The sequence below is a fragment of the Taudactylus pleione genome, unplaced genomic scaffold, assembly GCF_031769625.1.
Source record: "Taudactylus pleione unplaced genomic scaffold, aTauple2 ptg000156l, whole genome shotgun sequence".
NCBI lineage: Eukaryota > Metazoa > Chordata > Amphibia > Anura > Myobatrachidae > Taudactylus > Taudactylus pleione.
Window position 1 is genome coordinate 3,798,048 of NW_028284558.1, and position 14,694 is coordinate 3,812,741.

General features: G+C 43.4%; 1 protein-coding gene across 4 annotated transcripts in view; it reads right to left on the reverse strand.

The window, feature by feature from the left end:
• Positions 1 to 14,694, reverse strand: part of LOC148521611 (dipeptidyl peptidase 4-like) — a 168,947-nt gene that overhangs the window by 45,403 nt on the left and 108,850 nt on the right. For all 4 annotated transcript variants that reach the window (XM_088474885.1, XM_088474886.1, XM_088474883.1 and 1 more), the window contains 3 exons: positions 7,772 to 7,932; positions 3,448 to 3,545; positions 836 to 977 (listed from right to left, as the gene is read on the reverse strand). In XM_088474885.1, the coding sequence (XP_088331011.1) occupies positions 836 to 977; positions 3,448 to 3,545; positions 7,772 to 7,932 (401 nt within the window). The remainder of the gene's footprint in view (positions 1 to 835; positions 978 to 3,447; positions 3,546 to 7,771; positions 7,933 to 14,694) is intronic.

The following is a 14,694-nucleotide window of genomic DNA, read 5'->3' on the forward strand; positions in this document are numbered from 1 at the left end:
ACACCTACAAATAACAATTAGGGGGAGATGTACTAATCGCTGAAAAGTAATACATTGGAGAGTGATAAACTGCCAACCAATCAGCTCCTAACTGTCATGTTACAGTCAGTGTTTGAAAAATGGCAGGAGCGGATTGGCTGTTAGTTTATCACTCTACAGTTTGTCAATTTCCAGAGCTTAGTACATCTGCCCCTCATGATGTAATTTAGTGGGTGAAGCCCACAGGACATGGTAGATCTGTGTTTGGTTGTGGTGACAGACAATGACAGGTGGTTGTTGTTCCTACACAACAGTTAAGGAAACTTTAGTTTCATTCATTAGCAAAGAAAAATAAATTGATGGAATGAGGTACGTTTAGTGGAACTGAATTGTGTACACCAACATTCGATCCTCCAGCTGTTGCGGAACTACACATCCCAGCATAACCTGCCATGCTTTTACCATGCCCTAATAGCAAAACTGGCAGGTCATGATGGGAGGTGTAGTTCCGCAACAGTGGGAGAGCCACATGTTGAATACGCCTGGTGTACACAGTATTACAGAATATAGCTACAGAATGTTCAGTGTAAATGGTGGCAGGTGCGTGAGACATGGATTATAGTAGCTTGTGTGCCTATAGGATCAGGGTATGTAAACCTGGCACAGATGGAGGCAAATATTTACTTTTAGGGGCTTTGGGGAAAATTTTGAACGTAAGAGGGCAGGGAGCTGCAGAGCTCTACTGTAAGTACTATTCTCATTATTACGTTGGCAATCCAAGTCTGATTACTGTATATATTTGTTACATTCAGTACAATATTCATAAGAAAACCATAAAGCTTAATGATAAACATACAGGCACTAATCCACAGTCCCATTTTTTAGTGTCATTTAAAAAGTCACAGAAGTCAAGTATGGAAACATTCTGGATCCTTCGAAGCCACTGGACAGCGAACCTTTCATCTGTTGTCCAAGTCATGTCATTCAAGTAATAGTCCCTGAAATCATCACAGAGAAATGTGAATACATTTGACTTATGCCTAAATCTTAATACATTTAAGTCCAGAATGAAATTCTAGCTTCATTTTGAGTATCCTTCTCACTCTCACAACATAGGGATGCTGTGTTGCAGTCACATGGGTATTTATTTTACTGGGCACACATCTTTACAATATATATATATATATATATATATATATTATATATATCCTTACATACAGTATCATTTAGGTGGTTACTGAAATGGGAAAACTTACCTCTAGCATGTGTCTGCATTTTATAAAATAAAGACTATAAGTTCCACTGGGATAAGGACTGATGTGAACGATCAAATATTCTCAGTGAAACATATATAAAACTATTAATAAACTGTAACTGTTAATTTAATAAATATCATGGAAACAGTGTGGCTGTACTAATTGTTAACCAGTAGAGGGTGCACTGCAACTATTTTAACTGCATCCAAACCGTTCTACTGCTTCCTCCTGTATCATACTGAATTTGTTGCTATTTACAAGCTGTATTTATATTTCTAATCATAGACATTCATTTAGTCATTTTACATGTCACTTATTGCAATACTAAATAAAAGCATGTTGATTGTAATTAATGTCTTAAGATAACAACCATTAGAACTAAAAAAACAAAACAAAATTAAACTGATGGGTAGCATAGAATCCAGTGTGCAACATTTGGTAACATCAAATATTCTACACTTAAACATATTCAGAGTAAGGGGTAGATATCTTGGAGAGAAAGGTAAAGTGGAGAGAGATGAGAGGTACCAACCAATCAGCTGGTTGGTACTTTATCTCCAGCCACTTTATCTATCTCCAAGGATCAGTATAGAGACCCCTAATGATCCAACAGTAATTATGGTAGGTCATATCTTTTATATAGTGGATGTGGAACAGATTGAGTGCACTTTAGTGAACATCTTGTATTGCAACATGGTGGACGTGTCGCAGCTACGCACATTCAACTCAATGGACTAGTTGAAATAAGAAGTTCTGTAATCAGTTTTGATTAATATACCAGGTATGGTAAATTCTTCAGTACGGTCACCACCATCTGTACCCTACAGTTAATTTGTTAGGTTAGCTATAGACATTGCTAAGTTCCATGACTGCATTGAGAGACAAATCAGCAGGCATTGGAGTTTTATGCAGGACACATAAGTGTTTCTAAATTAATGATCTATTACATATCCAGCTAATGAGTCAGTCTAGCAGCTCTCACTGGCTGCCTGACAAACATAGCATCTATTTTCCTCCAGAAAACCTATGAGAAAAAGTGCAAAAACAGGCAGCTCCTACAGGAAAAAGTTCCAAATCCATCCCCAACCTACCCCCCCCGCATACACACACACACACACACACACACGGGGGATAAAATGTCCTGAGCTGCAAGAGGGACAGAAAGAGAAGGTAGGAAGAGAGAGAGAATTAAAGGAGAACGAGATGGGAGAGAAAGAATAGGGAGGAGGAAGGAGATAGAGATGTGAGAGGGAGAGATAGAAGGAATAGAGGGAGAGAGAGACAACAGGAAGAGGGAGAGAGATGGAAGGAATAGAGGGAGAGAATGAAGGAATAAAGAGGGAGATGGAAGGATGTGAGGGAAACAGATGGGAGAAATGTGAGGTAGAGTGGGAAGAGAGATAGATGGGAGAAAGAGGGAGAGATAAATGGAAGGAAGATGGGAGAAGAGAGACATGAAGGTGACCCAGCAAATGATGGGTCAAAATAACTAGTATAATATAATGTTCAAACATCACTCTTCACTGTCTATATACCTATTATCCACAGCTGAGTGGGACAAAATTATTAAGAAGATAGGTACAGTATCATCAAATAATATCTGATGCTAAGTATTAGGGTTGCTTAAAAAGAAACATTCCTAAAACATAGAGGAAATGAAGTATAAGAAATATAGAGAACTAATCAGCCCAACTTTCTCCATGGTGAGAAAGAGCTACAGTTAATATAATCAGGTTTTCTGTAACAGGACAGGCAGACTTGCCTACTCCTACTGAGCACTAAAGTAAAGAAATCAAATCTTCTTATTAAACTTCCAATAAGTCACAGATCACATAAAATAAAAACTTAGCTTTCAGACCTGTTGCTGTTGCAGCTACTACTCTAGAACTCTATTGTGTTTACATGTTATATTTTTGGGAACCTTTGTTGTTTACATGTTATATTTTTGGGAACCTTTGTTGTTTACATGTCATATTTTTGGGAGCCTTTGTTCATTCTATAATTTAAGATGGAAATTCAGACATGGACCACAATCTCTTTTTCCTCTGTAATTATATCAGTCACTTTTCTTGGTGTGTCTTAACAAAGACAAGAATAGGTTTTTGGGTTTCTTTGTTAGTATGGACTCTACAAGTTCCCTTCCGCTATTAGAGATTAAAATTTATTCCATGATGAGTTAACCAAAATAATAATTATATAATTAACGCCTTACCCAGATCTTATGTTCTGTGGTGCAATAATTTCCCAAGAGGATATAGGAGATTCTACATTTATAACAAATAGTTTCACTGTTGGGTTTTTAGTTCCAGCCTGGAAAGGAAAAAGTACAATCATATAACTGAAGTTTATTAGATTAGAAAGCATTGACCCAACAGTGCTGCTCACTTATTGACTGTGATATTGGACATTTTGGAAAAGATTACACTGTGTGACACTAAAATCAACTGCATACACCAGAGCAGTCTACATAGATTGGAAAATGTGTGTGCAACCCAATAAAATCTGGTTGACAGATAATTACTGCATTACTGTATGTGTGGCCATGTTCAGGTAACGTTCATGTGGGTGTGCTGGATCTGTACAATTTGGCTGGCCAAACTGGAAAGTGGTCTTTTACTAGGAAGTTCTATGACTAGCCCATGCAAGGCCAACTCAGATAGAAACTTTTTTCTATTTATGCTTCACAACATAAATACCTACGACTAAACTAATAGTCCAAAATGCAGAATTAGGACTCATTGTACCTGTGGGCCCGATTCATGTTTGCACGGAGTAGCACAGCCACTGCATCTTTTTTACATAGTGGCTGTGCTCTATTATGCAAAGGCAGCAGGAGGCGACCTGTGTAAACAGACGACTCCTGCAAGCTTCTGTGATCAGCAGCTGCGTCCAAAGACGGATCGGATCACTTGCGTGAACATCGGTCATCTGATTAACCCGCAGGTTCCTCAGGAAGGCCAGTCTGTTCACTCTGCCAGGACCAGGAAATCTGCATCCAAAGATGCAGACCCCCTAGCCTCAGAACTCCCACAAAACAGAGGCAACATGGCTCCATTTTGTGGGACAGACACGGTCACCCCGCTCCCCACCCCGAAATGGGGGCAGCCTGTTAATCAGGCTGCGAATAGGCGGATCTGCTTCCGATTATGGTGGACCCATTCTGCACATGTGGAGAAGAGGTCCTGCGCAGGGGCCCCACCATCGGGTTTTTCTGTAAACCATCGGGGTTGCGTACAAATCCCAATAAGGCCCAGTGTACATGAAGCAGATATTGGTTGCAAATTTCAGTGTTACTTTATGAAGCTTGCTTTGTCATCTAAGATCTACAATCAGTGCAGACCTGCCAAGCACATCTCTACATTTACTCCACTGTCCTTGTAACTGGTTGGGTATGAAATCCCGGCTGTCGGGATGCCCCTAGTCAGAATACAGACAGGGGTATCCAGACAGCCAAAATCTCGACAACCCATAGGATCACACGGTGAGTGATTTCCTAACCTCTACCCTAACCCTGCCTCCTCAGTGCCTCACCCCCCCCCCTAGTGCCTATGCATAACCTCCCCCTCCCCGCACCCTAACTTAACAACCCCTCCCCGATGCCTAAACTTAACCTCCCCCTAATGCCTAAAACCAACCTCTTCCTCACCGCACCCTAATCCTAACACTAACCCCGCTACCTCCCCCTAACACCCCAATACTTACCTTCAGCATGCAGGCAGTCGGGATACTGGTGCTGGGATCCTTACCTGTCGGGATTTCGGCACCCGATTAAGACTTGTTCACTAGGCTGCGTTCGCATGCAGCCATCCGATTTTTACAATCTGCACATGCGTGCGCGAACAAGTCCATACGATCGTGAAGCGTTTGCTCGCTGCGCATAGACAGCTCGCTAGCTAGAGTGACAGGACAAGCAGTTTGTGGGTGTTGACAGGGGATGGTCCATGAAAACAGGGGGGAGTGGTGGTTCGAACGCAGGCTTGCCTGAGCATCTCAACACCGTTTCAGAGGCGTGCCTAATTAAGACGCAGTGTCATAGTACACGTCACTGGGTTGAAAATAACACTGAATCTCTCACAGTGCTTGCGGTAGGGTATGGTCAGCCACAAGTGCTGCGATCGCTTCCGATGGTACTCGATGTTACTGATGGTTGCATACACTTCCTTGACATGACGTGGTAAAGTGGGCATCTTAAGACAGGCTATGGGCGTCTGCATACACAGAGCGATCACACTCTAAGACATAGTGGGCATGCTATTGCCTTGCTGTGCGATCGTGGATTTGGATACTTTCGCTGTGTGCGAACGCATCTAGCGAGTGGGTCTGAATCGAGGACATAATACAATGCATACTTGTCACCCTCTATGTAATTCTTTAAAAGAACTTATCCAGAGTATTGCTTTAACTTGGTATTGCAGTGGTTAATTTATACATACTGATACAAGAACATATGGAAAAATGAAAACTGCAAGAAAAACGGAGCCACCAGCCAAGACGCCTTCTTGGGTAAAAGGAAAGGAAAATGCCTCTACTGTCAGTATCTATGTTTACATGTCCCAAAGTACAGTAGTTACAAACCTGCCTTCATACAGAAAAACACAGCATATGGTGCCACAGCTACCGCTGGGCATTCTGGGTAATGACACGTACTGGCTATTTTCCTTTAAGCTCACTGTATGGATCCCTTAAACATATGTCTGATGTTTTAGCATCAGTTATCAAGAGCCGTAGATGAGGTGTGCCAAAATTTTCTGGCAGACCAACCTGGCGGAGTATTATTAATCAGTATAATTAGTGTTTTCTGACTATGTATTGTGAATCTGTATATTTCTCTTGACAAATGTATAGGTATGGTACTATAAGCCCAGTGATAAAAAATATTATTTTTAAAATATGAATGATAACGAAACTATTAGGGTAATTATTTTTAAAGCTGACCAGTCACCAAAAACAAATCCAGTAAAATATAACAAATTATGGGCTCTATGTACTAAGGCAAATATGGAGCCAAGTACAGCACACGGCTGCTCTTTCCTCAATATTTTCTGTCTCTCTGTTGCCATATGCGGCTGTCTGCATAGGGTGTGCCAAGCGGAGCAGTCAGTGACACAGGTAAGGTGTGCGATGCACAATAATGTAATAAAACTCTCAGTCAGTCAGCGTTGGCCACTGCAAGGGAGGGCTTGAAACATTCCCATTTCGATGCCTTTATTACATGCCTAACAATGGCAGGTAGGGGTAGCCATCGTTAATAAAGCATGGTTTGAGTGAACGATGGTACACTTGTGCGCATTTGCCCAAATGTGCGGGATAGAATTGCATGCACAAAGGAGCTCTGCCACCAGCTCATACATTTCTCCTTGTAGTGTATGCAACAGGAAACTTGGAAAAACATCATTAATATGAAGCAAACAATATTGGCTACCATTGACCTCATGCCATTGATTGGAAAAATCATTGCCATCAAACCGAAAATATTGTTAGTTGTGAAATATCATTCATCGATGGTTATCAATACTCCAAAATAATCTGTCACCTCAAAGATAGCGAAAGTCAACTTTGCTCCCTCTTGAGCAAAGTTGCATTGTATGTACAGTAATAATTAGGTGTGTACTGAAGCTCTATGTATGTCTGTGCGAGTTGGGTATGAGCTCCAGGTGGTTGGGATGCCGCTGGTCAGAATACCTACAGCTGCATCACTACCCTAACCCTCCCACCCCGGTGCCTAACCCTAACTTCCACCCCTAGTGCCTAAACCTAACCTCCCCCTCCCTGCACCCTAAACCTAACCCTCCCCCCTTCGTGCCTAACCCTAACCCTCCCTCTAGTGCCTAACCCCTAACCATAAACCTAACCCTCCCCTAACCCCCGATACTTACCTTCGGGATGCCGGCGGTCAGGATACTGGAGCCGGGATGCCGATGGTCGGTATACTGGAGCTGTTGGAATTTTGGCGCCGGTATTTAGATTGTTGGCATCCCACATGCCAGGAAGCTGACTGCATCCCGTTTAGGGTTGGGTATGAGTTCCCGTCAAGATTCCAGCGCCGGTATTTAGACCGCTGGCATCCCGCATGCCGAGATGCTGACTACATCACGTTTACCCGTTTACAGCATGTTATTGATTTACAAATGAGGACAGATTTAGCAAACAATCTGAAAGTTTAGATTTAAACAAAATATGTTTCTGTATTCAGCACAGAGCATACTAAACAAACCTATACTGAACCTCATATTTTAAAGACACTAATGCTTGGATAACAGTTCTGAATCCAGCAGTCACAAGAACAATAATTAAATAATTCTTGGAATTTATATTAGGGTCCAAAGTCCTTAAAATGTGATGTAACACAGACCAGCCAATCAGATTATAGCTGCTAATTACTAGCCAATAAAAACTAAGATCTGACTGATTGCTACAAGTTACAGAACAGTTTTGCTCATTGCCCTATATTATTAAATGTCTCAATCTGCTCTTTGGAAAATCATTGCTGTTGCATTAGAGGGCATAGTTTTACCGTCGCCCAGATGATAACATACCTTAGGATATGGAATATGAATGGTCTGTGGATACTGTTGAGATTCTTCTCCATAAAATGTATATTCTATTACTGGTACTTCTGTGTCATTAAATTCAACATAGCTCAATAATTTTTCACTTGGTGACCACCATAAAGCATGATTGGAAGAAAACAATTCCTCTGCAAATATAAGGAAAGAAAGGCATCACTTTATAATATACAGTATTTAACCAAATTGCACTATGTAGGCAAAAGTGACTGGACATGCCTGCACAAGCGATATGCATACCATGCATACCATTGCACACAAGTTCCAAATGGCCACTAATGTGAAGGTTTCGACAAGAACACTTTGTAGGAAGGCCCATCCACTTGCAATTCTATGGAAATAACACATGTTTTCATCAGGATGACAATGCCACCTGTCATGTTTCCAGGGCGGTAACCCGGATGGACTGGCTAGCTCAGAGTCCAGATCTTAACCCCATTGAGAACCTCTGGGACAAATTGAAGCAACGGGTGCATTCTAGGCCGACCTTCTTCAGTGTCACAGTTGGACACTACTTAAGGCAGAATGGCAAAACCTACCGCCTGCTGTTGTCCAGGAAATTGTGGACAGTTTGCCAGGAAGGGTGTCATAGAGTGACCCATTAAAAATTCAGATGTCAACTGTAAGTTTAATATATAGTGTAAAAAAGGTTATAATTTAACTGAGATCGATATGGCTTATCTACAGTCACTACTGTTTGTCGACAGTGACTCTGTAGACACGAGAAACCTGCAGGATCCTAACATGGTTAAAATGTTCCTAAAGCAGCATATTTGAAGTAATAAATAATCTCCGCATGTTAAAAATGCTGTAAGTAGGATTTTAACCATGTTGGGATCCCGGCCCCAGCTTTCTCATGTCTATACAGTCACTGTCGACTTAGTGACTGTAGACATCCAGAATACATTACATGGAGTCACTGTCGACATACTGACTATAGACATCCAGAATGCATCACATAAAGTCACTGTCGGCAAAGTGCCTGTAGATCCAGAATGCATCACATGGAGTCACTGTAGACATAGTGACTGTACACATCCTGAATGCATCTCGTCAACATTTGAAATACTCCACCATCAAGGAGGGGATCAACAAATCTGTGGACCTAAGGTACTGTAGGAAATGGTTCTAACGGCACTGAAACCTATGTAAGGAATAAACTACCTCTTACACCAAACAAATACAAAACATGCACTATAAAGTTTTGTGACCATAGACATCCTGACTGCATCCCATTCAACTTTGGAAATACAAAGTCCGTCGCTACCACCAGTTGGATGGCTCAGGGCAGTCCTTGGAAGTCTGGACATGGCCCAGGTGGGCCTTTACTAGTACAGTTTAAACAGAGTTTCTCAAACCCTAGTGGTAGCTCAGACAGATTTGTTGTATAATGTTGGGTACACACGGAACGATCGTCAGCGATAACGATATCGCTGAACGATCTCCCTTTAAAAATACTGGTGTGCTGGATGAACGATATTGTTCATCCACACACCAAAACACCATCAACTATCAACGATCGCGGACCCCTATGGAGAGATAACGATATCGTCCAGGTTGGCCTGCATGCATGGATGATGGTCGATATCGTTATCGGCCAGCGGGAGCGTGCATCGTTGGTCGTGCATTGCATACACACGGAATGATATGAACGATATATCGTTGAATGTTATTGTTAAAATATATCATTCCGTGTACCTTTAGTCAATCAATTTAATTAAGCTTAAAATAACAGTGTAGAAAAAGTTATCGCAAATGCAAATCAGAAGTGATGTCTCTGGAACGTCAAAGGTGTAATATTTTGTTTAGAATACAGCTGTACATATTGGGAGTGATTCTGAGTCACACAGAAAGTGGCTGTAGTTACAGGCAGCACATGTGCTGTATGCAAAAACTCACCATTTGCATCTGTGGACTCACATCAACCCCATGGCATGGTACAGGTTTAGTCTCCCATATCCAAAATGCTTGGGACAAGGGGTATTTTTTATATCGGAATATTCCATATTTTGGATTATTTGTATACCCTAATGAGATATCTTGGGAATAGAACCCCAATCTAAGCACAGAATGCATTTATGTTTTATATACATCTTATACACACAACCTGCAGGTAATGTAGTGGTCCCCCTATACAGTGCCCCCAGTAGTGGTCCCCCCTATACAGTGCCCCTTATATAGTGCCCCCAGTAGTGGTCCCCCCCTATGCAGTGCCCCTTATATAGTTCCCCCAGTAGTAGTCTCCCCCTATACAGTGCCCTCAGTAGTTGTCCCCCCTATGCATTGCCCCTAGTATTACCCCCCCATACAGTGCCCCCATGAAGCGTCCACCCAATACAGTACCCCTATGAAGTGGCTCCCATATACAGTGACCCTTGTAGCGGCCCCCCTATGCAGTGCCAGTGCCTCTTAGATACACACACAAAAAAAAAAACTTACCTGAATCCCCGCTCCTGACGCAACCACCGCTGTCCACTCCGAGTCCCGGCTCTTCTCTTGCACGTCTCTCCCATCACCCACTGCGGGGGGGAGCTGGAAGGCGGAGCTCATGAGTGAGCTCCAGCCAGCTCCGTCCGTTGACGCAGCAGCCAATGAGATTCTGTCTGACTCTTATCGGCTGCTATAACAAACACACAGCCGCCGTGCTCACTGCAGTCTACGCTACACTAGCGGTGGGTGCAGATAGCAGAACCCGATGCACCACGGCTAGTGGGGGCCCCTCAGTGTGTCGGGGCCCAGGGACGACCACCCCTGTCGCCCCCCTCCCCCTTAAGCCGGCCCTGGAGCAAAGCAAAACAAAGTAGCAAAGTTGCACCTTGGAAAAACCATCTTGTGCTGCAGGTGATGCAGATTTAAAATGTGCAGACTGAGGAGACATTTCGAGTTGAGAGGGCTGTGATCTAGCTGCACTCTAAACTACATTGTAAAAATACTGCTGTCCTGTATTTGTGGGCTACATGCAAAAGCAACCAGTATTGACCCTGCATGCCAAAAATAATTAAGTAAATAAATAAATGTATTTGCGCCCATTTTTTATTACAACACGGACTGTCCAGATGGAAAGTTACTGCTTTGCTATGATCCCAACAAATTCAGCCCCTTAATAGATAACTTAGAATGCAGAACAGTAAGATTATATATAGCAGGGGATATTTTTAAAACTACTATAGTCTACAGAGTACAGTACGTGATACACAGAGGTTGAAAAACTATGGTTGAGGTGAATTTCATTGCAATACAATCCCGTTCATGGCATTTTAGCGGAATCTGTTTAACTTAAATAAATTTTGTCACATTTTTGCTTATAATGTAGTTTAGAGTATGAAAACAAATAGTACAAATTACATTTACTAAAGAACACAAAAAATTAGGGATTGTTGATAACTATGCACAACGTGGGCAATAGGCTAAACACAAGTAGTCTGAGAATAAACCCTATGTTGATTCTAGTTGCTACATACAGTACTTAAATATTAAGTAAGGTTAAAGTAATATTAAGTAAGGTTAAAAAAAACTCCTCATGGTAGGAGAGCCAGATTGGTGATACTGTGTATCCAGGAATAGGCTTTGATGTTCTTAACTCGCAAAGAAGCTCAGGAACTATACCCAACCCTGGACCCTAAGCTAAACTTGAATAGTGCTAATACACATAATATTCTTAAGCAGTTGCTTGGATTTGTGAAGCCACTGGTGGGCGGCTCAATGCAATTCCAGTGACTGTGACCTTTTTGCACAGCTCTTATAATAAAATATCAACAGAAGATCCCTAGCAAGTTTCCTAAGTTCCTTTTTTCTTTTTTTTTTAAAGGGTAAGATAAGGTGAGATAAGACACACCCAATCAGGAGCTCAGAAGGCCAATGCTGAGTAGCACTGGCCAACTGGACAAAGGGGGGCGGGGCACACTTATCTTTATTTGGCTCAATTGCTCAGGGAGAGTCACCTCTATTGTTGGGCAATTTTATCTGGCATGTTAATTGTGACTTGTAAACTCAGCACTAATTACATCCAGTGATCTGTATTCAGAACAGTGAAAAAATCGTGACAACAAACTGTCATTTTCTAGTTTTTAATAGGGGTGTGCACCGGCCACTTTTCGTGTTTTGTGTTTTGGTTTTGGATCTGGATCTTTCTTCGTGTTTTGGATCTGGATTGGTTTTGCCAAAACCACCCTTCCGTGTTTTGGGTTCTGGGTTTTGTGTTTTGGATCTGTATTTTTTTTTTAAAAAGCATAAAAACAGCTAAAATCACAGAATTTGTTGGTTTCTCTGCTCCTATGCTATTATTAACCTCAATAACCTTAATTTCCACTCATTTCCAGTCTATTCTGAACACCTCACACCTCACAATAGTGTTTTCATGTCCAAAAGGTTGCACCGAGGTAGCTGGATGACTATGCTAAGCGACACGAGTGGGCGGCACAAACACGTGACCCATCTAGGAGTGACACTGCAGTGGCAGACAGGATGGCAGTTAGAAAAACTAGGCCCCAAACTGTACATAATGCAAAGAAAAAAAAGAAGTGCAAGATGGAATTGTCCTTGGGCCCTCCCACCCACCCTTATGTTGTATAAACAGGACATGCACACTTTAACAAATCAATCATTTCAGCGCCAGGGTCTGCCACACAACTGTGGCTGAAATGATTGGTTCGTTTGGGCCCCCACAAAACAAGCTGGCAATTAATGTGTCCCTGCACAAACTGGCTCTACGGAGGCAAGATGTCATCCTCATCCTCCTCATCCACCGATTCCTCACCCTCTTCAGTGTGTACATCCTCATCCTCACAAAGTATTAACTCGTCCCCACTTGAATCCACCACCACAGGTCCCTCTGTACCTTCTGGAGGCTGGTCTCCCTGGAAGAGCTGATAATTCATTTTGATGAACATCATCTTCTCCACATTCTGTGGAAGCAACCTCCTACGCCTTTCGCTGACAAGGTTCCCGGCTGCACTAAACACTCTTTCGGAGTACACACTGGAGGGGGGGCAACTCAGGTAAAATAGAGCCAGCTTGTACAGGGGCCTCCAAATTGCCTCTTTTTCCTGCCAGTACAGGTATGGACTGTCTGACATGCCTACTTGGATGCTGTCACCGATGTAATCCTCCACCATTCTGTCAATGGTGACAGTATCATATGCAGTGACAGTAGACATGTCAGAAATTGTTGCCAGGTCCTTCAGTCCGGACCAGATGTCCAAACTTGGTCCTGCCTGCCCTGCATCACCGCCAGCGGGTTGCTTAGGATACCTAAGTTTTTTCCTGGCAGCCCCAGTTGCGGGAGAAAATGAAGAAGGAGCCGTTGACGTGTCACGTTCCGCTTCAGCTGACAGTGTGTTCACCAGCAGGTCTTTGCACCTCTGCAGGCTTGTGTCGGCCGGAAAGAGAGACACCACATAGGCTTTAAACCTAGGATCGAGCACGGTGGCCAAAATGTAGTGGTCTGATTTCAACAGATTGACCACCCTGGAATCCTGGCAAAGCGAATGAAGGGCTTCATCCACAAGTCCCACATGCCGAGCGGAATCGCTCCGTCTTAGCTCCTCCTTCACTTTCTCCAGCTGCTTCTGCAAAAGCCTGATGAGGGGAATGACCTGACTCAAGCTGGCTGTGTCTGAACTGACTTCACGTGTGGCAAGTTCGAAGGGCTGGAGAACCTTGCACAACACGGAAATCATTCTCCACTGCGCTTGAGTCAGGTGCATACCCCCTCCTTTGCCTATGTCATAGGTGGATGTATAGGCTTGTATGGCCTTTTGCTGCTCCTCCATCCTCTGAAGCATATAGAGGGTTGAGTTCCACCGCGTCACAACCTCTTGCTTCAGGTGATGGCGGGGCAGGTTCAAGAGTGTTTGCTGGCGCTCCAGTCTTCGGCACGCAGTCGCTGAATGGTGAAAGTGGCCAGAAATTTTTCGGGCCACCCAAAGCGTCTCCTGCACGCCCCTGTCGCTTTTCAGAAAATTCTGCACCACCAAGTTTATTGTGTGAGCAAAACATGGGACGTGCTGGAATTTGCCCAGATGTAATGCCCGCACAATATTGGTGGCGTTGTCAGATATCACAAATCCCCAGGAGAGTCTAAGTGGGGTAAGCCACTGGGCGATGATTTCCCTCAGTTTCTCTAAGAGGTTGTCGGCGGTGTGCCTCTTACTGAAACCGGTGATACACAGCGTAGCCTGCCTTGTAACGAGCTGGCGTTTCTGAGATGCTGCTACTGGTGACGCTGCTGCTGTTGCTGCGTAAGGTGATACATCTACCCAGTGGGCTGTCACAGTCATATAGTCCTTAGTCTGCCCTGTTCCACTTGTCCACATGTCCGTGGTTAAGTGGACATTGTGTACAACGGCATTTTTCAGGACACTGAGGACACTTTTTCTGACGTTTCTGTACAGTCTCGGTATCGCCTGCCTAGTGAAGTGGAATCTAGACGGGATTTGGAACCGGGGACACACTACCTCCATCAATTGTCTAAATCCCACTGCACTAATGGCGGATCGGACGCACGTCTAACACCAACATAGCAGTCAAGGCCTCAGTTATACGTTTTGCTTCAGGATGACTGCTGTCGTACTTCATCCTCCTCGCTAAGGACTGTTGGAGGGTCAATTGTTTAGTAAAAGTAGTGGTGTTCCTACTTCCTCTCTGGGATGATGAACGACTCCCAGCAGCAGCAGCAACAGCAGCAGCGGCAGCAGTAGGCGTAGCAATGCAGGATCCTCCAGAGGAATCCCGGATAGGAGAGTCAGTCATGCCAGTGACATGGCCTGCAGGACTACTTCCGATCCTGACTAAGGAGGAAATTGACGAGGAGGGAGTTGACGGTGTGGTTTGCAGGCGCTTGGATACAACAGGACAACGGGATTTAGGTGTCCCTGGACTGAATACGGTCTTAG